The 27,204-nt window shown below is 40.2% G+C and overlaps 1 protein-coding gene across 2 annotated transcripts in view; it reads left to right on the top strand.

The window, feature by feature from the left end:
- The window catches only part of GLS2 (glutaminase 2), a 144,282-nt gene that overhangs the window by 96,575 nt on the left and 20,503 nt on the right, over positions 1–27,204 (top strand). For both annotated transcript variants that reach the window (XM_082246244.1, XM_082246243.1), the window contains 6 exons: positions 2,529–2,692; positions 6,778–6,836; positions 8,935–8,967; positions 11,966–12,024; positions 21,870–21,936; positions 25,217–25,267. In XM_082246244.1, the coding sequence (XP_082102370.1) occupies positions 2,529–2,692; positions 6,778–6,836; positions 8,935–8,967; positions 11,966–12,024; positions 21,870–21,936; positions 25,217–25,267 (433 nt within the window). The remainder of the gene's footprint in view (positions 1–2,528; positions 2,693–6,777; positions 6,837–8,934; positions 8,968–11,965; positions 12,025–21,869; positions 21,937–25,216; positions 25,268–27,204) is intronic.

Raw genomic sequence — 27,204 nt, 5'->3', positions numbered from 1 at the left:
TTTGAGATTGGATCCGTGCAGCCACCACGTCTGCCCATATGTCAAACTTTGATATACAGTTGTGTCTGTGTTGTCGAAGCATGTGTGTGTCCACGTCCACTGCCTGCATGCAGCTCTGAGATGGGTGCTGCAATTCTCTGGTAAGCATCAGAATAATATATCATTTGATAGGAATGGTCTCTCTTTCTCTCTGTCTCTTTCTCTCTCATCTACCTGCTCTCTCTATAAACCTGGTCATACACTAGCAGAATTGCATTGGAAAATTTTCATTTTTGGAATGTTTGAGGTCAAATCTATGCTTGTTTTCGACCTGAGGAAATTTGAAGGAGCAGGATGTAAAATGGAAATTCCATTCATACCAAAAACCAGTGCTTAAACCCGTCAAAATGTTGAAATACTTTTAAACGACATTCACATTATTATTATTATTATTATTATTCAGGATTTCTATAGCGCCAGCAGTTTACGCAGCGCTTTACAATGTTAGAGGGAGACAATACAGTTACAATACAATATAATACAAGAGGATTAAGAGGGCCCTGCTCAGAAAAGCTTACAATCTAATAGGGTGGGGCAGGTGGTACAAGAGGTTATAACAGTAGGGAATGAGCTGATGGAAGATTAGTTGGAGGTGTGATAGGCTTCCCTAAAGAGATGAGTTTTCAGGGATCGCCTGAAAGCAGCTAGACTAGGAGATAGCCGTACAGGTTGAGGTAGAGCGTTCCAGAGGATGGGAGAGGCCCTGGCGAAATCCTGGAGATGAGCATGAGAGGAGACAAAGGAGCTTGAGAGTAGGAGGTCTTGAGAGGAGCGGAGAGGACGGTTTGGGTGATATTTGCAGACAAGTTTGGTGATGTAGCTCGGGCCAGAGTTGTGAATGGCTTTGTATGTTATGGTTAGTATTTTGAATTTAATTTGCTGGGCAATCGGGAGCCAGTGTAGGGATTGGCAGAGAGAGGAGGCAGACACTGAGTGGTTGGTAAGGTGGATAACCTGGCAGCAGCATTTATGATGGACTGAAGAGGGGATAGCCTATGAAGTTCTAGGCCTAAGGGAAGGGAGTTGCAGTAGTCGAGGCGAGAAATAACAAGGGAGTGAATGAGTACCTTGGTGGTTTCAGTTGTTAAAAAGGGGCAAATTTTTGAGATGTTGCGGAGGTGAAGTCTACAAATTTTTGACAATGATTGGATTTGGGGCTGAAAGGACAGGTCAGAGTCTAGGATTACACCTAATACCCTGGCATGAGGGGAGGGATTGATGGTTGCATAACTAGTTTTGATGGAAAAGTCATGGAGGGGGGCACGGGCGGAGGGGGGGGGGGGAAATTACCAGCTCGGTTTTAGAGAGATTTAGTTTGAGGAAGTGGTGCGACATCCATGTTGATATGTCAGTAAGTAAGTTAGCAATGCGAGAGGAGACTGAAGGAGTGAGGTGAGGAGTAGACAGATAGATTTAAATGTCATTGGCGTAGAGATGGTATTGGAAACCGTGGGCGGTTATCAAGTGACCGAGGGAGGCGGTGTAGATAGAGAAGAGGAGGGGTCCAAGAACAGAGCCTTGGGGAACCCCCACAGAAAGGGGCAATGGGGAGGAGGAGGTAGAGTTGTGAGTAACACTGAAGGAGCGCTGCGATAGGTAGGAGGAGAACCAAGATAGAGCACAATCTTGGAGGCCAAGGGAACAGAGTTTATTAAGAAGGAGCGGGTGGTCAACAGTGTCAAAGGCCGCAGAGAGGTCAAGTAGTAAGAGTATGGAGTAGTGGCCATTATCTAATGTACTGATGAGATTTTTCTTACGAATGTTCATTCAAAAATCTACTAATAGGCCAGCTTAACTGTTAATGAAAAGATCCTAAAGCCCCGTACACACTAGTAGTTTTTTTTTTTTTTGTTCAACCCAGCAGGGCTGAACAAAAACAAAACTGACAGCTCAGGAGGGGCCATTGTACTAGCTATCCAATGTTAGTACAGCAATCACCCTTGCTGTGCTATTGTGTTTTGACAGGGGGGGGCGGGCGCCCCCCCCCCACCAGAACACCCTGGTCAATCCGGAGCCGGTCAGCAGACCTTTTTGCACACGGGTCAAATATCGGCCAGTTTGTATTGGCCCGTGTGTGCTAGGCCTTAATCCTGGTATACTGAAGATCTTGGGAGGAGCTGCTATACTAACAAACCAATGGTAGTACAGCGATCTCCCCAGCTGAGCTATTGTGTTCTGACAGGGGGATGCACCCCCCCCCCCCCCCCCCTGCCAGAACACACCAGTTAGCGCTGTCACCCATTGGCTGAGAGCGTTGATTGGATGCCGATTGGCAGGCCTTTTTCAGTTATGCCCCTTTGCCAGAAGCTGGGTGTCCAGAAGATGGGTGATGTATTCACACAGAAGTAAAACCTATTGACTAAGCCTTTAATATTGATGTGTTATACAACAATTAAGCACATTCCAAAGGAAATACAGTAAATAAGTGTCAATGTGGTTATTTTATTTGTTCAAAGCTACTTGACCTCATTTCTTTTTTTCTACAAAAGGCACTCAGTGGGGGACACCAATATCCCATTTTGCCTGCAGTCCTGTGTGAAGCCTCTTAAATATGCCATTGCTGTGACAGACCTTGGCACAGACTATGTCCATCAGCATGTGGACAAGGAGCCCAGTGGTCACCGGTTCAACAAGCTATCACTGAACCAAGAAGGTGAGAGATTTAGGTTGTCCGTACCTGAACATAATATTCCTGAGTCTAGACAGAATTGTCACCTGCTTGGCATTATAGCACATAGCAGATTTCAGTTTGATAACTGTTACATTTGGAACTATTTTCGTAAGGAGAAGAATAAAAGCAGTGATGATGTGAAAAGTGCAGTAACCTTAGCAACTGCTCAGATTTCATTTTGCTGTAGCAAGTTAGTATAAGATTATTTGGGATTTGTTGCTGGGTGTTTATTTATCTATTCATGTAAATAACATGAACGCATTATGCAGTACTTTACAAAAAGCAACCAATATCATTAGTCCCTGTCCTCAAAGGACCTTCTAAGGATGGTAAGGGTACTTTTATTGAAACTAAACTACCAAATGTCCATAGCTGCTTACATATCTAACAAGGAAAGTTACAGCGTGCTTAAATATTTAGATATTTATATCCTCCAGCCAAAATCGTCCTCCCCCCTGGCCGCACATGTACAGTGACCCGTTGTATAAGACTTGTATAAGTTTGCCTCACAAGACTAGAGGCATATTTGGGGAGGCAAATACAACCAGCTCTGGGGGAAGTTAGGGTAGTTTAGATCAGGAGGGCTAGGAAGGATGGGTAAGTATTTTAATAAAAGTACCCTTAAGGCCTGCCTAAATGCATACACATTGAAAGTGTTTAGGTTTGACCTCATATTATATGGTTTTGGTAAATCTAAAAGGAAACTTGTACAAGAAAGTTGTTTAATGTATGGCCAGCCTTAGCCTTTTAGCCAATTTTTTCTGCCACATTCACAGAAGCACACACACATTACGAATGTATTAAAAGAGGTTTAGACTCCAGTGAGACATAATTTTGCCCCTGTACAAATCATTAGGAAGACCTCATCTGGAATATGCAGTTCAGTTTTGAACACCATTTCACAGAAAGGATATCGGGGAACTAGAGAAGGTGTAAAGGAGGGCAACCAAACTGATAGGAGGCATGGAGGAGCTCAGCTATGAGGAAAGGTTAGCTGAACTGGATTTATTCTCTCATGAGAAGAGGCGAGAAAGGGGGGAAATGATCCCTATGTATAGTATGTGTAGAGTTATTCGCTTTATGATCATTACAAAGGACAAGGGGGTACTTTTTATTTCTGGGGGAAAAGGGATTTAACCTTTTCATATGGAACAGATTCTTAACCTCCTTGGCGGTATTCCCGAGTGTGGCTCGGGGTTAATTTTCAGTTCCAAAAGCAGTAACCCCGAGCCACATTCGGGTTTACCCCTTACCCGCAATGTTACTCACCTTCCCTGCACTCCCCCGCTGTCCTCCCCGGCATCCTGACAGTCTCTCCCCGCTCTGTGCACGGCCGATTGCCGGCACTTGCCTACCGGTTCCCTCCCCTGTGAGCGTTGCGATGCAGGGGGGTGGAACCGGCGGCAAATTCAAAAGTGTAAATACACTAAATGACATGATACAAAGTTGTGATCCTAACAGATTACACTGTATCATGCCATTTCACCACAGGATTGCACCTGGTGACTTTTCCAGTGCCCTGCCTGTGCTTTTCCAGTGCTTTGTGCCTGGAAAATTTTGAACGACCATGCCAACCAAAAAGCGTTTTTTTTTTTGCGCAAAATCGCTTTTAGACAAACTGGAAAACAGCGACAGTGAAACTGAGTTACTTGAGGAACTGAGGAATAGCAATTTGTGGGAAAATTCGTCATCAGGTACGGAAAGTGAGGACAGCGATGACTCTGATGTCTCTTTCTGGCACATAGCTTGTGGAATTTGGGAAGTATATCAAATGATTCTTCAGAATTTCCAACGGAGCTATGTGCCAGAAAGAGACATCAGAATCGTCGCTGTCGTCACTTTCCATACCGGATGACTAATTTTCCCACGAATCGCTATCGCTCAGTTCTTCAAGTAACTCAGTTTTGCTGTCGCTGTTTTCCAGTTCATCTAAAAGCGCTTTTGCGCAAAAAGAATGCTTTTTGGACGCCATGGTCGTTCTCAATTTTCCAGGCACAAAGAACTGGAAAAGCACAGGCAGGGCACTGGAAAAGTCACCAGGTGAAATCCTGTGGTGAAATGGCATGATACAATGTAAGGATCACAGCTTTGTATCATGTCATTTAGTGTATTTACATTTTTGAAATTGCCGCCGGTTTCACCCCCTGAGTCGCAACACTCGCAGGGAAGGGAACCGGAAGACAGATGCCGACATCGGCCGACCACACAGCAGGACGACGGCGGGGGAGGACGGCGGGGGAGGACGGCGGGGGAGGACGGCAGGGGATCTCAGGGGAAGGTGAGTTTTAAAATGTAAAACAACAGATTTCCATGCAAAACAATGTACCCCTTTTAGCACAGAAATCTGGACATAATCAGACCGCCAGGGAGGTTAACAGATTCTGTATATGGAGCTTTTCTAATATTTTATTTATTTATGTATTTGTTTCGTTTATTTATTGATTTTTTTTTTTGGTTGAATTAGATGTATGGGTAATTTTTAAACCAGCCTAACTATGCAATATTTTGTGAGAGGAAATAAAACTGTTACCCAGTGTGAGTTGCTTTTGTGAATAACTCATTTAACATGCCTACATAGATACAACAGGGAATTGCCTTTTTAGTATTATAAAAAAAAAATTGTGAAAATGTAATTTTGCTTGTTTCAAGAAGACTGCATAAACAAGCAGCTCTCAGTACCGGAGACCCAGAGTGACAATCACACACAATCTTCATCTATCCTTTATGAATATATTGTTTCTTTACTTTTATTATTATTATGGTTTTGAGCAATTTCAGTTCAGCATTTCCAGCAGTAAAGTGTTATAATATAGTGTTATAAAACAGTGTTATAAAAAAATCTGCCTATGAATTTACCAATAAAATCATTTACTAGTGTAGTACTAACCAGCTACCAGTTCATACTAAATCGTACTCATCTGCCCAAATCGAGCTTTGTGCTTTGGTGTGAAAAAGACACATTTCTGAAAAAAGATTGATGGGATCAGCTGCTTTCATATGAGTGTATAAAATGACATGTATAGTACATAACCTTTCTTTCTAATCACAGGATGAATACAGCCATCCCTGAAAAGAGTTAACTTTTCATGACCAAAGGTCATTGATGCCTAGATGCCCAAATCAAATTTTGCAGTGCCAGTTAACTTTATAATAATAAGACTAATGTGCATGCCTAATTATATTTTTTTTCATTTTTCAAGGACATGTAAGACTCTTTTGGTACATTGTAATAATAAAAAGCCTGCCTTTTTTTTCTTTGTGAAAATGTGCAAAAATTTAATAAACGATTACATCTTTCTATTTTTTTTTTTTTTATTACTCATTGTTCTTTTGTTATATTGCAATTAAAGTATTAAAAAAAAAACGGTACGGCAGATGATACTGCAGCCTGAAGGAGGCAGCGCAGGCTGAAAGCTTTTTTGTCAGTGAAGCCATCTGTCTGCATGAGATTATTACGTCATAGTTGACTTTAATCACATCATCAGGAACCACTCTGACAGCTGGGATTGAGAGCCAGCGGGCATATATGGGGCATAGGGCATCATGAGTGACTTTGTACATTTATTTATTATGGCAGAGGTACAAAATACAATTCTAAAAACAATATATTTTTAAGATAAATATTAAATATGTGAGCATGTCATGTATTAAATGTTTTTTTTTTTGTAATTATTGAAAAGGCGGAGGTCTGTTTTAGGGCTGGTTCACACCAGAATTGCACAGGTTCCTGTGCAGTGAGTTTTGACAGCCCATTCATTTGATTGGACTGCAAAATGCACTAGTTGTGTTTGCGCTACTTGTGAAAGCACACTGAACCAAACCGCGTGGTACTGCGGTACCATGCAATTTGGTGCCCACAATTGCACTGCATTTGGGGTGCAATTAACAATACACTGGCACCCACATGCAGATCACAAGGGCAGTGTGAGCACCTGTGGTGCGGGAAACGTGCACAAAATGCGCCTTTCCCGCATCGTGTTCTGGTGTGTACCGGCCCTTTATCCTAAGCACCTCTTATAGTGATCTAACATATTAAACATATTTACATATTTATTTATATTTGATAGATAAACCCCACAACCCAATGGTAAATGCCGGAGCAATTGTTGTTTCATCATTGATTAAAGTGAGTATGAACCCAGGTTACAGTTTGTAACGAGGCAAATGTATGTGTTCATTTGATAAAGCTCTATATGGGAAATGTCTAATTTCCCCTTTATCAAATGTAGATTTGTTACTAGCTTAGGGCTCATTCACACTTCTGCATGCTACCTGCTGGCATGCTGAATGTGAGTTTGGATGGTAATACACTGAGAACCCCATTGTAGCCCTTAAAGTCTATAGAGCTTCGTCAATTGCAGTAATTAGCCTTACAGATGTTATAATATAAAAATAGCAAAGTTCACTTGAAACCTGGCTAGACATTTTTTTTTGTGACACTAGTGGCCCTATTTTTGTTTTAGTTTACTATACTGTTTCTTAGAATTAGATAAAGCCATAGCAGCTTTCCTCTGTTTAAATTTGTGTTAAACTTAAATAACTTAAAGAGGAACTAATCTCTCTCAATCAACAGTAACTAGTTTTAATCTTTATACTGATATCCCTAGTAAATAGATAGGAAGATATATTATGTTTAAGTTTTTTTTTTTGTTTACATTTTTCAGTTGCTTCCTGGTTTTTGGCTTAGGCCAAAATTATGTTATACATCCCAGGAGTCTTCATGGTCATTTTGTTTTATTTCATCTGACTGCATACCTGGGAAGTGGGATTCCAGGCAGTAAATGCTAGTGTCATTTCTTCAGTGTTGTCACATGAAAAGATATAATAAAATATTTACAAAAATGCGAGGGGTGGATACTATATATATATATATATATATATATATATATATATATATATATATATACACAACCATACACACTCAGACATTAAATATGAACAAAGCATACCCCTCTATAGTGTGTGCTTGTCTCAATTACTATATATATATGGATACTATATATATATATATATATATATATATATATATATATATATATATATATATATACACACACACATACACACTCAGACATTAAATATGAACAAAGCATACCCCTCTATAGTGTGTGCTTGTCTCAATTGAGAGCACTAAATGTCATTTCTGTCTGCTTTGTTCCTCTGCCATCAGCGTGAATTTCTTCTGACAAGTTTTCCTGACACCAAGAGAAAAAAGGTGACAGGGGTGAGATCTCCAGCTGAATGACAGCCTTAGATCTGTTCCTGTGTGCTGTGTGGAGGGGTGTTTCCCTTCCCTCCAATCAGCTGTCAGAGCTCTCCTCACTGAGCTCTGCAGAGTGTAACTTCAGATCTCTGCCCCCTTTTTTCTGACAGCTCAAACAATTTTTTTAAACTCGGGACTTTGAACGGGGGTGGAAAAGTGAAGAGAGCAGATTAACTAGTACAACTAGGGGGATTTATTTAATCTCTGTGTATCACCTGAGTCCAGTCACTTCACTGGGTATATGTAAGGGATTACAACCACTTTAAATATAGAAAAGTGCAGAAACTTTTTGATGCACCCTCATATATATATATATACACACATCTAGTGTTGTATAAATTGTTGGCACTATAGAAGAACCTCAGATAAATAAACAGCACTTTCAGTTTGTGGTGCTCAGATACAGTTTAGTTCGGCTTTAAGTAATCACCCAAAATTCACCACTTTGACAATGAAGCACAAATTTATGTTACAAATATTTGCTTAAAGACAATCAGGTGTATCTAGCAAGATTATTATTAAAAATCCACTGCATGATTTTTTAACAATAAATTATTTATAAAAAAGATATCAGTTCGTTTTTCTAAATACAAAACAGATTGGCTGCAAAACAGTTATGCACAACAGGGTTGTGCTAGTAATAAATATTCATTTTTAGACATCCTAGTTACTAACACTGAATTATTGAAAGGGTATACTGTACATGTTACCAAGGATGAGAAATAATGGAATAAATGCATGTTTGACTAACACCCCCTTAAAAATATTGAAATTATAAGTATGCTGTATTCAAATATCCAGAAAAATGTATAAGCTGATTCCAATGTAGTTTGTTAGAAGATGGAATACATTTTGCAGTGTTGAATATCCCATTGTTTATCTTGAAAATCAGTGTGAACATTGCACACATTTTTACATACCTTTCATGATAACTCTTGTTTTATTTTATTTATTCATTTAGCAAGGTGCAAACAAGGCGGAAAAGTTTGATTATGTAAGTTTGTCACATTTTCCATCATGCACTATAAACAGTTGACTTATATCAGTGGGGTTACGTACATGTCTTCCTATCGCAAATACTTAAAGTAAAGGTAAACAGAGGACATTGGCAGTGTTATGCCCTGTACACACGTGCAGATTATCTGCAGACTTTTGTCTGCAGACTTACCTTTTCTATGTAGTGCGAGGGCCTGCCGGATTGCATACAAATTGAAAGTGTTTAGGTTTGACCTCATATTATATGGTTTTGGTAAGTCTGCAGACAAAAGTCTGCAGATAATCTGCACGTGTGTACGGGGCATTAAACATTAAACAGCATCTAAAGCAAAAGCATCTGTTTTATCCTTCCTGTGAGTTCAGATTATGTCTGGTGAGAGGGACAAGGTGCACAATCTTCTCTTTTCCTGGCAGTACTATCCTATTGTATATGGTCTAAGACGGTCTGCGCCCCCCAGTTCTGGGTGTTATAGTGAAAATTTAGCCAAAACTATTTTTTTGGCGGGGTGTAGTTGGGAAGTGTTAGGACCTCTGTCTTGGTTTAAATTGTTTTAATGTCTCTTTTGGAGAGGCCTTTTACTTCTTGCTGTTGATTGGAATCTCTACACCTTCGGTATAGCAGGGGAAGTTTAGGACCTTTATATATTAGTTATCACTGTCTGGATCTCTGTTGGAAAAAAATCCTATCACTTCCTTTAAATTCCCTAAGCAAAAACCTGAGCAGAATCCTTAAATCCATAATTTTTAAGTAAACCTCTACTATATTTTTATTTAAATTTGGTCTGGGTTCTTCCACGCAGGCTTTCCAGTTAGATCCCCTGTCAGTTTTTCAGGCAGACTTACGCCTCGTACACACGAATCGATAGTTGGCTTTGAATTTTCGGCTAACGTCCGATTGGACGATTTTCGGCTTGTTAGTATGATGCTTTCGACAACCGACTCCGACTTTTCGGCCGAACAAAATCTGGTGTGCAGGCTATAAAATTTTTGTTGGCCGTCAACAGAACGGCCGATTTTCCGTCAGTCAGCACAGATTTCGGCAGATAAAAATCTGATGAGCAAGACTGGGCATGTTCAGAGAATAAAAAACACACGGAAAGTAAACCATCACATGACATCACTTCTGAAGTTGTTTTTTGTTGGCCGAGAAAATTTGTGTGCAGTCTAGAGCACATTTCAACCAACACAACAACACTGGACAAAAGACGGCCGATCGGTCGGCCGATAATCGTTGCGTGTGTACGAGGCATTAATCAGACCCTCCAATCTCTCCTATGGAGTGGCGGATGTCAGTGGAAACATGTCTGCTGACACCAACCGCCATCCGATCCTGTCCGCAAAATCCAGATGGATGGTGGTCTAATTTTCCATCCATCTGGAGGATCAGATAGGATCGGGTGAAAACGGACATGTTGTCCGTTTCCACCCAACTTCCTCATAGAGGAGAGCAAGACTATGTCCGTGTCAGCTCTGCACAGCGGAGCAGACAGGACCTGTCATCCGCCTGCTTAGCGGGCATAAGCAAAGCAATCCCCTACTGAACAAGCAGAATCTGTAAGATGGAGGTACCCATGTGAAAGGGGGAGTTTCACACTTCATTTGGACAGCAAGTGATGCAAAGCTAGGACCTAGACATCCTAACCCTTCTCCACTCTATCTAAAAGGAATTAAAAAAGAGAGTTCTATTTCATAGATGCTTCATGACATAGAGCTATTAAATAAAGATGCATACAGAGATTTGTTTTGTTTTTTTATTATTTTTTTATTGCTTTTTCAACATAAAATTACAAGTTACACAAAACAGTAACTATAGAAAAATAGACATAGACATAACACTGCTACAGCACCAACAGCCAGTGCAGCAATGAGAAATATTCATCCAAAACTACATGCTTTATCAATGGATAGTTCATCAGGAACAATTCTTACATTTTATAAAACAATGCTCAGAATGGTTGGTAGGGAAAGGTACCTGTACAAATCCAATGCTGTCAATGCTGTTTGCACAGAACATTGGGAACAGGCCCAATTCTGTAGCCTGGGTAACCAGAAATAATGGGGCATATGGTCAGTAGGTTTTAGTAGCAGGAACAGGCGAACAGCTAATGAATAAGTGCAGTTTCAAAACACCAGGGCTAATCAAGTGACTAATGGTGAACGGGAACTAAGATTTCAGGTCTTTTGTAAAGAAATCACCATCTAATCTATGGAAAGCAAGCATTATTTTTGTATATAGCCATAAATAACTATATTTGCCTTGTATTTTCATTTTCAGATTCTGGTTATTCTATTTTCAGGAGTGTGCACATTGGCTATTGTTTAGTTTTATGCTGTGTGAACTGTGCTAAAATTGTATCCTCAGCATAAAGTCATATGTTACTTTAAAAAAGACATAATGGGAGTGTATGTTGATTGAATTTTGAATGTAAATCTGTCCTCAAAACACCCAAGACTTCTCTATGACAGACTGCAGTATGAGATTTTAATACACTCATTGGGCACACTGGGGCCCTAAGTATATAGGGAACTCAGAGATCCAGTGATCACAGACGGACATCAGCTTGTCCCTTTCTTCAATTCACATGGCTTTTTAACCACAGTTGTTTCATCTTTGTCATATATTTTTATGTCATATGGCTGACTGTTATACGCCCTTTTTCCATGTTATAGGGAGACATCACAGGTACTAAACCTCATGACCTGCTGACCCCTATGAAGGATATCTGCAATTTATATAAAACCAAATACCACTTGACTTTTTTTCTGTTGTTTTTCACTTCCTTCCTATAAACTTTCAGACAGCCTTACATTTTGGATGTCTTGACGATTTCATTTAGAATATATAACAGTATAGAAGAACACTAGAAAAAGTTTTTTGTTTGTAGGTGCTTGAAGATATATTTGATCTACCCTCCAGGTCTTTATGTACAGTAGCTGCCTAGTTTTGAGTTTCTTTCCTAAAATCCCACTGACCTCTCTCTTTGTGCCTACTCAAGGTTATGCAGTTTCTGAAAAGGATGTCAGGAAATGACTACATTGGCTTCAACAATTCAACGTAAGGACGACAGGTGTATCAGTCGGGGTGCCAAGCTCAAGTGTGGAGAGCTCGCATGTCCCACAGTAATTATCCTGTCACACATTGTAAAAAACTGCCTGCTTTATATTGTTTTCTGTAGATTGGGGTTTTTGTCTTATGTAACTCAAATATAAGTATGTTTTATAATAACCTTGACAATTTTAATTGTGGTTTGTTACTAACGGCACTAGTGTTTAGAGACCAAGAGTTGATTTTCTATCTGCTATGTTAAAATTGCTAGAATTATTTTAATCAATTTGTGTTTGCAACATTCAAAGCTAAAGTTTAATATAGACATAAGACATCCTGTAGCTGTTAGGAAACCTATTGTATGAAGACCTTTTCTTGTTTGACCAGACTGTTATGACTAACTACAAATTCGGCATGCGTGTGTTTTGATCTCTGTCGATATGCTTTTAATTTACTAACACTTGGAAACATTGCAGTATTTTCAGCCTGGCCTGTCTCAATTTCCTTTAAGGGAAATGAAAGCTTTAAATCTTTTATAGCTGTTACAGCCCCTTCAAAAAGTTATTATCCTTTCTACCTTTCATAACTATGTATATTGTACAGTAAGGGCATGATTACCTTTTTAGTGCATTTGCCTAAATGACCCAGACCTTGTTGTTTCTTTAGCCATCCAAACCATGCTGTCATACAAATTTATTGGTAAAACAATATGTAGATAGTAATCCAGAGCAACCAAGCAGCTAGGACTATTCCCTGTATAAAGCAAAGGAAAAGAGGTCACACCAGCCTTGCGCACTACCTATGCGACAAATTATTATTAAAAAAGGTATAAAAATGTTTTGGATTTATATTTTCATATTTATATAACAAAACTATATATACAATGTATGGAAGTTTTATTATGCATTGTATATTTTGTACTGAAAAACACTTTCAATAAACGTTTTTAGACAAAAGAAAAAAAAAAGTATAAAATGTACTCACAAATGAATGAATATGAATATAAGAAATCCGCGCTTAGGATATATCCAGTTGTTCGGTAGGTTTTGGCTGCAGCCCCCTTAAAACTATATTCCAAAGATATATAGAGATATGAAGTTCAATGGGAGAAGGGATATGGCGCTGCCAATATATACATACCACTCAATAAATATCTTAAAAAATGTGTAAGCAAGAATATGTGAACAGTGTATAAATAAATAGGTGTCCAATGTATAAATGAATAAATAGGTGTCCAATCCCAGATTGGTATATACACACGTGAATGAAAAGTGTCAAAGTGCCAAATGCTGATGAAGTGTACCTAGTACTGATAGGTTAAAAGTTAAAATGTGTAATATAAAGAATGAATGCCTGTAAAACCGTGATATCAAGTGTTGGTCACGTGCAATCTAAATGTGATGAAAGTGATATACTAGTAATACCAGTGCTCATAAATTAATGGTGCTCATATAAACCTTAATGACATATGATATAAAAATCAGAGTGGTAGTAAATATTCATATAAAAAGTAGATAAAATATCTCCTGAAAGTGATCCTTAGAGTGGGTATATAAACTATAAATAATTACAAACCATCATAGTATAAATATAGCAGCAATTCCAGAACCTCACAACAATAAATAGTCCATGGCTAATTCAATAATACATAGTCCATTAATCAATATAAAAGTGGAAAAACGGTAGTAATCTTCAAAGGTAAAGTGACTTCAGTGCAGGTGCTCAAAACTTATTGCAGTAAAAGGTGCCCGAACTCAGGTGCTCAATCCGTGCTCCCCGCACCCCTTGGACCGCACTCACCGGAGTAAATCACCCCTACAGGGGTACCAGGCTTTCAGTAGATAGTATCCTGGGTCTCCCTCAGGTCCCACCACTTGATCCTGTGGGTGCGAGTGCTATCCAATCCCTGCCCGAGTCCTCGTTCCCTATCCTTAGAATGGGGTATGGTCCACGGGTTTGTGGGGGAAATAAAGGTTGCGTGAATCTTCAGAAACTGGGTCACACCAGAAGCTGTGCTATGGCTTTGGCTGGAGAGAGAGTTCAGCCGCTTCGCTTCTCCCTCCGCACCGGCTCCTTAGCAACCTGCAGGCACGTACAGCTCACGTCGTACGTGCCCTGCTGCAATATGTATGTATCGGAAACATTGCAGCAGGGCACGTACGACGTGAGCTGTACGTGCCTGCAGGTTGCGAAGGAAGCGGCTGAACTCTCTCTCCAGCCAAAGCCATAGCACAGCTTCTGGTGTGACCCAGTTTCTGAAGATTCACGCAACCTTTATTTCCCCCACATACCCGTGGATACTATCTACTGAAAGCCTGGTACCCCTGTAGGGGTGATTTACTCCGGTGAGTGCGGTCCAAGGGGTGTGGGGAGCACGGATTGAGCACCTGAGTTCGGGCACCTTTTACTGCAATAAGTTTTGAGCACCTGCACTGAAGTCACTTTACCTTTGAAGATTACTACAGTTTTTCCACTATTATATTGATTAATGGACTATGTATTATTGAATTAGCCATGGACTATTTATTGTTGTAAGGTTCTGGAATTGCTGCTATATTTATACTATGATGGTTTGTAATTATTTATAGTTTATATACCCACTCTAAGGATCACTTTCAGGAGATATTTTATCTACTTTTTATATGAATATTTACTACCACTCTGATTTTTATATCATATGTCATTAAGGTTTATATGAGCACCATTAATTTATGAGCACTGGTATTACTAGTATATCACTTTCATCACATTTAGATTGCACGTGACCAACACTTGATATCACGGTTTTACAGGCATTCATTCTTTATATTACACATTTTAACTTTTAACCTATCAGTATTAGGTACACTTCATCAGCATTTGGCACTTCGACACTTTTCATTCACGTGTGTATATACCAATCTTGGATTGGACACCTATTTATTCATTTATACATTGGACACCTATTTATTTATACACTGTTCACATATTCTTGCTTACACATTTTTTAAGATATTTATTGAGTGGTATGTATATATTGGCATCGAAATGAATGAATATGTCAAGCAAAATATAGTCCACCAGATGCTCCACCCAGCATGATCTGCTGGCAAGTACCAATTGGGGAATGAGTCCAAAAATCAGACACGTTTAGAGGGGTGTCCCTTCTAAACACCCCTCAAGCAACACATCAGTTTTTTTGGACTCATTCCACAAATGGTACTTGCCAGTAGATCATGCTGGGTGGAGCATCTGGTTGACTATATTGTGCTTGACATATTCATTCACTTGTGAGTACATTTTATACCTTTTTTACATAATAAATTGTTGCAAAGGTAATACGCTATGCTGATGCGCCGTCTGTTCCTTTTCTTTATAGAGTTCCATTTGGGTTTCCCTGCCCTGTTGTGAGTGGCAGCACAGCCAATGTGGTGGCTAAACAAGTGGAGACACATATTTTCAATCAGCCGCACAATAACTTCTCAAGCGCAGGAGTATTGGTTTCCTTTTATGACTTTTCCCTGACCTGACTGCAGTAAATTGCAAATATTACCAATTGCTGTAGGTAATTTCTCTTAGCACACGGATATTGCATAGCTTTCTTAAATAAGCCTTTTATTGGTATTCAGCACTAAAACCTAAATAATTAATCCACCCCAAAACAGATGTTCAGTTTTTGGCAAGTGATGTAAAATTAGGCCACCTAAGAGTTTGCTAAAAGCTGCTTGGAACTTTTGTGGTGAGGTCTGTCCAATAAAGGTGATCCTTTGCTTTGCCCATAACATCCTCCCCAGCTGTACATACTTTACTTTACTTCCCCATCACTCTATTTGGCCTCCCTTGGGGAGTGAAGAGAAATAACTGGTGCTTCTGAGTATGGGGAGCACCCACTGTACAGCGCTGATGTTTAAAGACTGGTCAGGTTCACGTAAACGTTTCTAGATCTGCACACCTGATAAAGCAGTGATGAGGGGTTCCCACTTTTCCTCCATCAATCTATTTTATATCATGCAAAATGGAATTAGAGGTGTGTGAAAATTTGTTTGGTATGATTGAAGAACTAAACTTCACAGAGATAGTAGTGTGAAAATGAGTTTTTGCTGCTACAGCCACCTAGAAATTGCAGGAAGGTATGGGTGACTGTTCACCAGACAGTTATGTAACTGTTATGCAGATATGCAGATGATATCAGGCCACATTTGTTTAACCTATATTCTAATCATTACTACTTTATTGAGGAAGAAAAATCCCACATTTTATTGTACTATTTTTAATAGGGGTGAAAGTACAATCCTTTGCTCGCACATACAAGTTTTTGCCCAATTCCTTGAGAAACCGTCTTCTCCAACCTGCTGAGAATAATCCATTTACGGTGGTAGCGCGAGGATCACAACACCCCCCTAATTCATTTACTGTCATCATTACATTTTTGTACAAATTTCTCATATTTTGGCAGCCAATTGGAAGTTTCTTCAAACTGGGTGATAAGCGGAAAGCAGTGAGCTCAGGTTTACACTGAGGCCATTTTGAAACCATGCGAGTTCAGCTGAACACGCACAATTTTAAGCTGGCATTTCAATCTGACTTCGGGGGCCATTTTTACAGACATCTGTGAGTTCCTGCACAGATGTCTATGGAAATCACCCCCCCCCCCTCCAAATCGCCAAAAGTGGTACAGAAACTACTTTTGGGAATCGGTGCGGCGCCGCAAAGTCAGCGTCGCACCGATTCAGCCAGTGTCATTGCCGGCAGTTGGCTCCAATTTGGGACCAAATCGGACCAATGTGAATGTGGATTCTAATTTCAGCTTGTGTAATTAAGTTTTAAATAAAAATCCTGGAAGCTGATTGGTTTCTGTGCAAAACTGCACCAGATTTTGCACTTTCCAGTTTTAGTAAATCAACCCTTTAGTGTCATAACTATGGATATTTCAGTGGAATATGGTGGCTCAACACCCCAACATTCAAAACAAAACACAAAGAGACAGAAATGTCCAGTAGAAAAACATGCATCTTCACACTTTTTAACTGTATGACAAAAAGCAACAGATACAAAAGATACAAGAAACAGGATGTAAATAATCAGTATTATTTCAGTTCTATGCTGGTACTGCAAGCGACACGTAGGCACTTGTTACATGTTTTCTGGTCATATCCCATAATGTTTTACATTGGTGTTGATTTACTAAAACTGGAGAGTGCAAAATCTGATGCAGCTGTGTATGATAACCAATCGGCTTCTAACTTCAGCTTGTTCAATTAGGTTTTGACAAAAAAAAACTGGAAGCTGATTGGTTTCTATAGAAAGCTTCACCAGATTTTGCAGTTTTAGTAAATCACCCCCAATATTAAATCAGGCAAATTATAGGTATTATCCCCCCATTCCATTTTATAGTTTTTTTTTTTTTCACAGATAAACTATACTAAAAACGTTTATAATTGATTCATTAAATTCTCTAAAATAATTACTTCACGGGATTGGAAAATGTGGTTCACATAAACAACGAATGAAACAGACACTTGTAGTCGATTGCATTACTAAAATGGAACAAATGTTTTTACCTACTCAAGACAGACTCCAGTGCTGCATTGCATTAATACATGGCTCTCCTGGATAGAGTTCAAAGGACCTGACAGCTACTAACAGTTGTCATCACAAAACCTGAAATCCTTTTCCAAAGCTCGAAATGTATTATTGGCACTACCTATCCCGGGGATAACACATTCTACACCACTTTTTTTCCTTCTGTCTCTCTCTGCCTCTCAGCTTTTTTTTCTCATGTTATGGACCATTTTATACACTCTTTAGACAAGTATGTGAACACCTCTTCAAATTAGTGGACCTTGCAATTCAAGCAAGGTTCACTGATTTAGCTTAGGTTCAAACTGAGGCCATTTTGAACTCGCACAATTTCAAGCCGGCATTTTAGTCCGACTTTGGGGGGCGATTTCACAGATATTTGTGTGGGTTCCTGCACAGATGTCTATGGAAATGCCCCCCCCAGATCACCAAAGGTAGTACAAAAAACTACTTCTGGAAATCGGTGCGGCGCCGCAAAGATTCGGACGGTGCCATTGCAGGCAATAAGCTCCAATTTGACATGTGATTTGACATGTTAAATCGCATGTCAAGCCAGACCAATGTGAACGTGGGCTTAGTGAGGGCACATTCGGAAACTGCTGCGCTAAACCAAAAAAAGAATACCTGCAGGGGAAAAACATTACTTAGTATACTCCCATTTCCCCTGGCTTCTGTAATTAAGGGATGATGTCTGACAATATTCTGGTGAATGCTATGTGAATGAATGAGTGAACTCTGATGAATGCTGAAAGGTGGTGGTGTAACCCCCGCCTAGGCCTTATGTTCAGAAGCTGGTGAAAAGGTAAAACCATGAATTAACTTTTTTCCACACAAATTTTTTTCCTGTTGTGCAGCGTTTTATTAAGCGGAAGGAGACCCTCACTAAATAAACGGGTCTTTGCACAAGACCAGGTCCATAAAGTCATGGTTTAATGAGTTTGGTAGGAATTTGAGTGGCTGTATAGTGTAGACAAATTCAGAATGGAAAAATTTGTTTTAGTTTGTTTCGGATATATATTCGTTATGTTATTAGTTTTGTTTCGGAATTAGTTTTATTTTGTTCTGGTTTTGTTAAATTTAGTTTAATTTATACATTTTCTAACGAACTCTAAATGTTCGGAATCATTCGAATTCAGATTGACCAATTTGAATTCCGTGTGAAGAATAGCTGGTTGTTAAGCAGCGGGCCAGAAAGCCGGCCGCCGCTTCCCTAACAACCAATGGCTCATCAGCTCTCAGCGGGCTTCCCCACTGACAGCTAAAGTGTAAACAAAACAATGCCGCAATAGAAAATAGAATAATAGAAAAAAAAACATGGGGTTCCCCCCCCCCCCAATTCATACCAGTCTCTTCGAGTCTGGTATTGATTCTAAGGGAAACCCTACGCCAAAATGTAAAAAATAACGGCGTGGGGTCGTCCCCGAAATCCATATTAGACCCTTATCAGAGCAGGCAGGCCAGGAAAGGGGGGGGGGAGTGAGCAGCCCCCCTCCCGAACAATACCAGGCCACATGCCCCTTTTCCACCCAAAGCACCTTTTCCCCATGTTGATGGGGAAAAGGGCCTTTTCCTCACAACCCTGGGCTGTGGTTGTGGGAGTCTGTGGGCGGGAGGCTTATCGAAAGCTGGAAGATCCTGGCCCCCCTTATGTGAATGAGTAAATTCATTCACTATAAATGTGTAAAAAGACAGTACACAGTTTTTGACAACTCCTTTATTCAAAAATAAAAAAAAACATTGTCCCCCGATAGCTAGGGGGCGGGGTTAATCCCATGATGTCAGTGGGTGACCGCACCCTCTTGTGACATCATCGACCAGGGCATGCTGGGTCAATGACATCACAGGGGGGCGGAGTCACTAGTTGACATCACCAGGTGCCCCGACCCCTTACCTATTTAGGAACTGTCATTAGGCATTAGGCAGTTAGCCTTCGTTGCGGGCAGAACGTCTTTTTTTTTGGGTCAGGCGGTGGGGCAGGTGTCGTAATTGACAATAAATCTACACGGGGAGGCATTGTTTTTTATTTTTTTATTTTTTTTTAGTAAACGACTTGTCAAAAAATGTTACTGTTTTTCTTTTTTTTGTTACGTTCTTTGGTGAATGAGTAGGATTGCAATGTACTCCATACTCATTCACATAGGGGGGCTGGGATCTGGGGGCCCCCTTGTTAAAGGGAGCTTCCAGATTCCGATAAACCCCCTGCCCACAGACCCCCACAACCACCTGCCTGCAGAGTCCCCCCTCCACAAAGCACCCCCCTATGTTAAGGGCATGTGGCCTGGTATGGTTCAGGAGGAGCCTTTCCTGGCCTGCCAGGCTACATGCTCAGGTAAGGGTCTGGTATGGATTATGTGACCCCATGCTTTTTTTTTTTTAATATTATACATGGGGTTCCCCATAAAATCCATACCAGACCCGAACAATCAGGCCCCCCTGATAAGCAGACATGGCATCCCTTATGGTTTTCCTAGCACCTACCTAGGAGGGTGCTACATGTGTTTTTCAGCGACCCTTGCTATTTCTCTTGCTATCCCATATAACAGCACCTCTGCATAGAGGCCCTTTATTTCTTGCATCAGAAGTCTCTAGAAATCCCTAGATAGCAGCTGTGTAAAAATCCACTTCACCTTCAAAATTCTCATATAAGGTCTGTGTTGGACCCTGATTTATTAAAGGGGTAGAGCATGTTCACCTTCAAATAGCATTTTCTCTTTGTAAAGTGAATTTTCACTTATGTAAGAGAATGAGGTAAAACAAAGTAAGGATTTACTTTGCAAAGATAACCCAATCATGTGCAAGGAAAATTTAAAAAATGTATTTTTGCTTGCACATGATTGGATGTTTGAAGTCAGCAAAACATCACCTCAATCAATAAAGTAGAATAAAACCTAAAAATAAGAAAACGCAGGCAAGTAGGATTTTTATGGAGAGCCTATTGGTCTCTTCTGTTATAACTGCTTCCCCCTGCCTGTTGGTGTTTGTGTACACTGAGATGTACACAGTTTAGCATACATATACAACAAGGCTCTGTGACGATGTGACTTCCATGCGCATGCATGGGAGAATGGGAGAGACATCATTGTGACCCAGTCAATCAAGTTGCCCAAGCATTGAAACCAGGAAGAAAGACCGGGAGAAGATGGAAGCACCTGTGACCAACGGAAGTGCTGACACCACAGCGCTGGATGGGCTGACTTGCCAAGTAAGTCTGTACATACTAGAAGGTTAATTTCCGCTTTAAGCTAAGTGCTAATTCCCCTTGCAAAGGGATTTTTCACTTTGAAACATGCTATTCCTTTAGTAAATCAATCTCTGTGTTTAGTCTGCCAGGATAAAATGACTCCATCTCTCCTTTCCCATTTGGTTGACAATAGTATTATTATTTTAATACAATAAAGTAAAACACCAGCTTTGCAAATGTTGTCCTTGCTTTTTTTCTGATATTCGCATTCCTATGGGTTGTCGATATTTTTAAAAATAAAAGTCAGATACTGGGTTCCACAGGAAGCATGTGGAGTGATCATCAATCCAGTTATATATTAGAAAAATAACTACATGTCCCCTCATCTTCAAGTGCTGTATTAGGTTCTAAGACAGCCTTTCTCAACCTTTTCAACACAGAGGAACCCTTGAAAAAAACTTTCCAAACTTAGGGAACCCCTGCTAAAAATGACTATATCTACAACTCTCGATAAATTAGCGTGATGATCACTGGGAAGAATGCGCCTTATACTTATGTTCATTGAGAAGAATTCCTCCCTTACAGATAGCTAAAAAGTATCAATGATGTCAGTGGGAACTTATCTGAGAGGCAAAAATGTCTCGTTGCTCAAGGAACCCCTAGCAACCTCTGAAGGAACCCCAAGGTTCCACGGAACCCTGGTTGAGAAACCCTGTTCTAAGACCTACCTGATTCAGCCTGTTAAATAGTGCTACATGATAGTAACCTTATAATTTTTTTACTATCTTTTTAAATTGTATTCAGAATAAGGTACTACATGGTAAATGTGAAAGCTTAAGTAAAATCCACTCTTGGCCTCAGCTGACTCTGATGTTACATTTAGTAGTGCAGAGCATGTCAATAAAAGTAATAAATCACCAATGCTTTTTGCTATTTTACGATTCAGCTGTCTGCAGATAAAAGAACCACTGCTTGCAAGACTCAAATTTAGACTGCTGACTGTTTTGGAAACCATGCTTACTCTCACTGTGAGATATAAATCATGTGCATACTGGCTGTCGTCAGTCAGTCCCGCTGTACTTATTAACAGTTTGTCATACTAAATCCTCTGCAGGTTTCAGTCCGAAAAGGAGACAGGAGATCGAAACTATGCTATTGGATATTATCTCAAAGAAAAAAAGGTAGACATTTTTGGTCTGGTGCCCCATGCCTTGTCAATATAAAGTTAGACAAGTGATACACATGAAGATCACAGGGAGTTGCTTTCCTTAGTTTTGTCACTATTTGGGACATCATTTAAATAATTACAATGCACTAATGGATGCTAACATTCTGTGAATACAGATTATAGGTTGTAGGATGGGTTTTGCATTGTTTGCACCTAATGTGTTTATCTGGACTTGGTCACATTTATAAAGGTTTTGCTCCCGAATATCTATAATGATCTTTAATTTATAGCAGAACTTCACCTGAAAAGGGAAGTTCCGCTTATCCTAGTCCCCTCCTCTCTCCTTATTGTAAGCTCTTTTTTTCTTCAGGGAACAGGTACCTAGTTTTGACAGGCATCCACTCCTACTTAGCCTTACCTTACCTGCAACCTCCTGAGACATGTCACAGGTCCCAGGAGGCTGCGGGACCATTAAGAAAGTGCAGGGCATCTCGTGTGTGTGCAGTGGGTGAGCCAGCAGGAAGTCACAACCAGTTTCCCACAGTCAACATGGAAACCTGAAGACTGCCAAAAAAACTGGCCAAGGAGAAGACAGTGCTGGATTCCTGGACTGGCAAGTGTCTTTTTTTATTAAAAGACAGCAGCTACAGTATTTGTAGCTGCTGACTTTAAATTTTTTTTTTTTTTTTTAACAGGACTGAAGATCCTCAGTTTACACTTGGAGTATTCACTTGAATCTGAGAACTTTCACATAGGATAAGATAAAACCCACCTTTTAGTTAAAATAGATGTTAACCACTTGCCGACTGCCACACGACTATTTACGTCGGCAGTCAGCCCCTCACAGGCAGAGCGGCGTAGGGCTACGTCGCTAGCCTGTAAGGGTTTTGGGAGCGAGCGTGCGCCGCCGGAGGTGCGCTCCCGCTCGGTCACGGACCCCCCCCCGCCCGCGTGTGCCCGGCGGACCCGATGTCCGCCGGGCACTCGCGATCGTCCATGACAGCGGGAGAAAGGCAGGCGGCTAGTGTAAACAAAGCCACCTGTCAGTTCTTCCTGTGTAAGAATGATGATCAAACGGTTCTACTATGTAGGACCGATGATCACTGTTCTTACACACACAGCCACAGCCAATCACAGTTAGAAGCACGCCCCTAGGACACACTTAACCCCTCCCTCTCCAATACAGTTAACTCCTTCACTGCCAGTGTCATTTTTACAGTAACAGTGAATATATATAGCACTGATTACTGTAGTAATGTCACTGGTAACCCCAAAAGTGTCAAAAATGTCAGTCAAGGGTCCGATCTGTCCGCCCCAATGTCGCAGTCCCGCAAAAAAAAAAAAAAAAACGCAGATCGCCGCCATTACGCGTTTAAAAAAAAAACAACAAAAATCTTTCCCTTTGTTAGTAAACGCAATAACTTTTGCGCAAACCAATCAAAATACGCTTTTTGCGATTATTTTTACCAAACATATGGTAAAAAAAAATTGGCCTAAAATGTTAAAAAATTTAGATTTTTACATTTTTTTGGGGGAATTTCATATAAAAAAATGTGAAAAATATTATTTTTGCAAAATTTACGCTCGTTTTTTTGTTTATAGCGCATGATCAAAAAATCGCACAGGTGATCAAATACCACCAAAAGAAAGCTCTGTTTGTGGGAAAAAAAGGACGCCAAATTCGTTTAGGTACAGCGTCGCACGACCGCACAATTGTCCGTTAAAGTCACGCAGTGCCGAATCGCAAAATAGGCCCTGGTCAGGAAGGGGGTAAAATCTACCGGGGATTAAGTGGTTGATAAAATACTTTTTGCCTTCTTTGTTGCATTCACTCCATCAGTGGCTGCATTTCTCTAGGTTGGTTTCCTGTAGGTGACAGTTCAATAGACCATGTCTGTGTAATGTCTGTAGAAATAGGCAATTGTAATTGAATTTGAAGCCCACGTGGCACTGTAACAATGCAGAAGCACAGTTAACAAAATAGGGACCGACTGTTGTCACCCTATAGAAGGAAGTGACTGAATAGGGACCATTTATGGCAGAATACCTAGGTATTATTTTAATGAACGCTAAAGATTTTAAAATGTTTTGAACATGTTAACATTTAAATGAGATTTCAGTGATTGGGTTTATACAGTATATATTTTTGAGGCTTGGTCAAATAGAGCTTCTCGACTCTACAAAGCAGTGGCGGCCGTTCCATTAGGGGCGCAGGGGTGCCGTCCCCCTAATCTCTATGCGTCGGCCCCTAATCTCCATGCATGGAGCGCCGGACGCATAGATTTCTACTTTTTTTTTAAGCAGATGACTCGAGCCTGAGGCTCTAATTGGCTTCAAAATGGTTGGGCTCTGGGCACAGAGCATTGCGCCCTGAGCCCACCCACTTCTGACATTAAAGAATTAATATTCGCTACTGTCTTCCGGCTTCTCCTCCAAGTCCATCAGAACAGGAGACGGGACTTAAGACCTGATTGGCCGGGAGCAGAAGCCACGGAAGCCACAATCTGGATGCGGTTAGTGCAGACCCGGCGGCGCCTTCACCCCCCCCCCCCCGAAAAAAAATGGAGCACCAACCGCCACTGCTACAAACATATACTGGTTTTTTACTTACAGCATATACAACAAAAATAATCTAAACTAGAGGTATGCTTTAAGCCTTTTTTGATAAACTTCTCTTGTGGGTCACAGGAGTACATTTACTTTCATTCTTCTGTAACCCATAGTCAGCTTATAGAGGGCTTTTGCCTGCTATCAAATGAAGGGGCAGAGCCGTGCCAGGCGTGGGGAACGATAAAGAAAATATTTTTGTGATCCATACCACTGCCTGATTGACAGTTGGCTCTGCCTTTCAGCATACAGCTGAGAGCCAGAGCCAGCCATATCTGTACCCTCTCCAGCCAGGTGCTCAAGTGAGCCCTGGAGGAGCAGAGTGGAGAGCCATGACTGACAGTCATCACTCTCTGCTCAGAGCTGACCAAGAACTAAGCGATCAGAGGTGAGCATGTACATCTGTTTGTTTTTTTTAAGCTCATACTTCTCCTTTAATTATGCATTGATTAATCCAGGATAAAACTCAAAGGATTTTATATATTTCCGTTTTCAGCTATCCATTAACATGTGCTATATAATATGACTTGATCCAAAATAAGTTTAGAATTATATATACCATAAACCAGTTAACATTTTCTTGATTGTGGTTATGACTATTCATATATTACAGTTATTCATTTTTAGTCTATCAAGAATTTTTTATGTATATATTAATACAATATATTGTTCTCTCTCCTTTTTAGTGCTTCCCGTCCAGCGCTGACATGGGGGTTGCTCTGGATTTGTATTTTCAGGTCAGTTTTCCTATATGCAGTGATTATATTTTCAACTAAAGACCTGTTTCATGATGGATTTGTATTGTGTAGCAGACAGATGCGTAGAAGGCTTAGTTTGAAACTATAGCATGTACAATTATTATAAAGTGTTATAAGCCATATGCAACCAATTAAATAACAGAACATAGTATTTTAGTGACATGAGATTATATGTTATGTTGTTAAATAATAGATTTAATGTAAGTGAACTTATTAGAGCCTAATAGCTGGCTTAAATAGTGTAAATGGTGCAGAATTTACCAGTGAGTAAAGCCCTGCCCCTGACTTAAAGTGATACTAAACACACACTGTTTAATTTGCATTATCCCGTCTATTTCTGTATATGGATGATGGCACTGTAATTATTTTAATAAAATAAAAAACATCTAAGTACCTTTTCCCTAATCAATATACAGCTGTCACGTTGTCACGTGACCCAGATCTTTCCCAGCTTGTTTGCAGGGAAACATAAACAGGAGGAGCTTCTAGTCCTCTGCTGTCGGTCACATGTTGAAAATAATACAGAGTAAAAATAAATAATTATTATCAATAAATAAATTGTTTTAAATTGTCATACCAATATATATTTGAAATCAAATCTTTATTATTTTATTTTTGCAATAGCATGGTGTGGGCTAATTTCTGCCAGTCACAGGCTGTCACGCCCCTCCAACTTGTGTCTTAGAATAAGAGGGAGGTGAAGCCCCCATCAATCTACATGTAATACTTCGCCCCCATTGTGTTTAGCTGGTTAATGGGCATAGAGGAGGAGGGAGGGAGTGGTCTGTTTCATTTACCACTGTGTATACGCCCACATGTGGGGCTGCTCAGATGTGATAGAGAGGAAATGCTTAGCATAGAAACTCGCTGAATACTGAGCATGTGCAGAGTTGCCACAACAGCTGCAAAATCCCTAGCTGAATTGGGGACATGAACAGAAGGTGGAGATAGAGAGCAGCAGGATCAACCAGGTTTTTTGCAGAATACAGATAATGACTGTGTGTCTCATATGAACAGCATGTAATACAGCATTTATTGATATTTTTTTATGATGTGGGTTTAGTGACACTTTAAATAGCTACCTAGCCTACACATGTGATAAGAGAAGGTCAGTTAAAAATTGATATAAAGCATACAACTTTTTTAGTTTTGAATAGAGCAGAGAATGAGGGCTAGAACTGCTGTCAGGTTTGTATTGCTGTCTGTGTCCTTGCTGGTGATATTTACATTCTTAATTTTTCCTGATGACTCCTGGTTTAAATTGTCGCTTGAAAAGCAATAGATGTAAAATCTTCTGATGGGGACTAAATGAGGATTTATCTTACTTTGAAAAGATATATATATATACACTGACCATTTTGACCATTTCCTACAATATCCAGAAAAAAACATTTTGGCTTTAAATATTCCAGTACCTTAAAGTGATTGTAAAGTCTTGTTTTTTTTTTTAGTTAAAAAAAAAAACAAACATGTTATACTTACCTCCTCTGTGCAGTTGGTTTTGCACAGAGCAGCCCAGATCCTCCTCTTCTTGGGTACCTCTTTGGCTCTCCTCGCCCCTCCCTATTGTCGCTGCTTGCTATGGGCACACCAGAGCCGAGCCACAGCTCCCTGCGTCCATTTAGACCTGGAGCCGTGGCCTGGCTCCGCCTTCTTTCTTTTCTCGTTGGCTGACTGACTTTCATTGACAGCATTAAAAGCCAATGGTGCCACGCTGCTGTCTCAGCCAATGAGGAGGGGAGTCTCGGACAGCCGAGACACTCCTACAACATCGCTGGATCTAGATGAGGTTTAGGTAAGTATTAGGGAGGCTGCTGCACACAGAAGGTCTTTAATCTTAATGCATAGAATGCATTTAGATAAACAAACTTTCTGCATTTATAATCACTTTAAGGTTTTGTTCTGTGCTGCAGCTG

The sequence above is a fragment of the Pelophylax lessonae genome, assembly GCF_965119305.1.
Source record: "Pelophylax lessonae genome assembly, chromosome: 2".
Taxonomy (NCBI): Eukaryota; Metazoa; Chordata; class Amphibia; order Anura; family Ranidae; genus Pelophylax; species Pelophylax lessonae.
The sequence above is the reverse complement of the archived record's forward strand: the minus strand, read 5'-3'. Positions and strand labels throughout refer to the sequence as shown.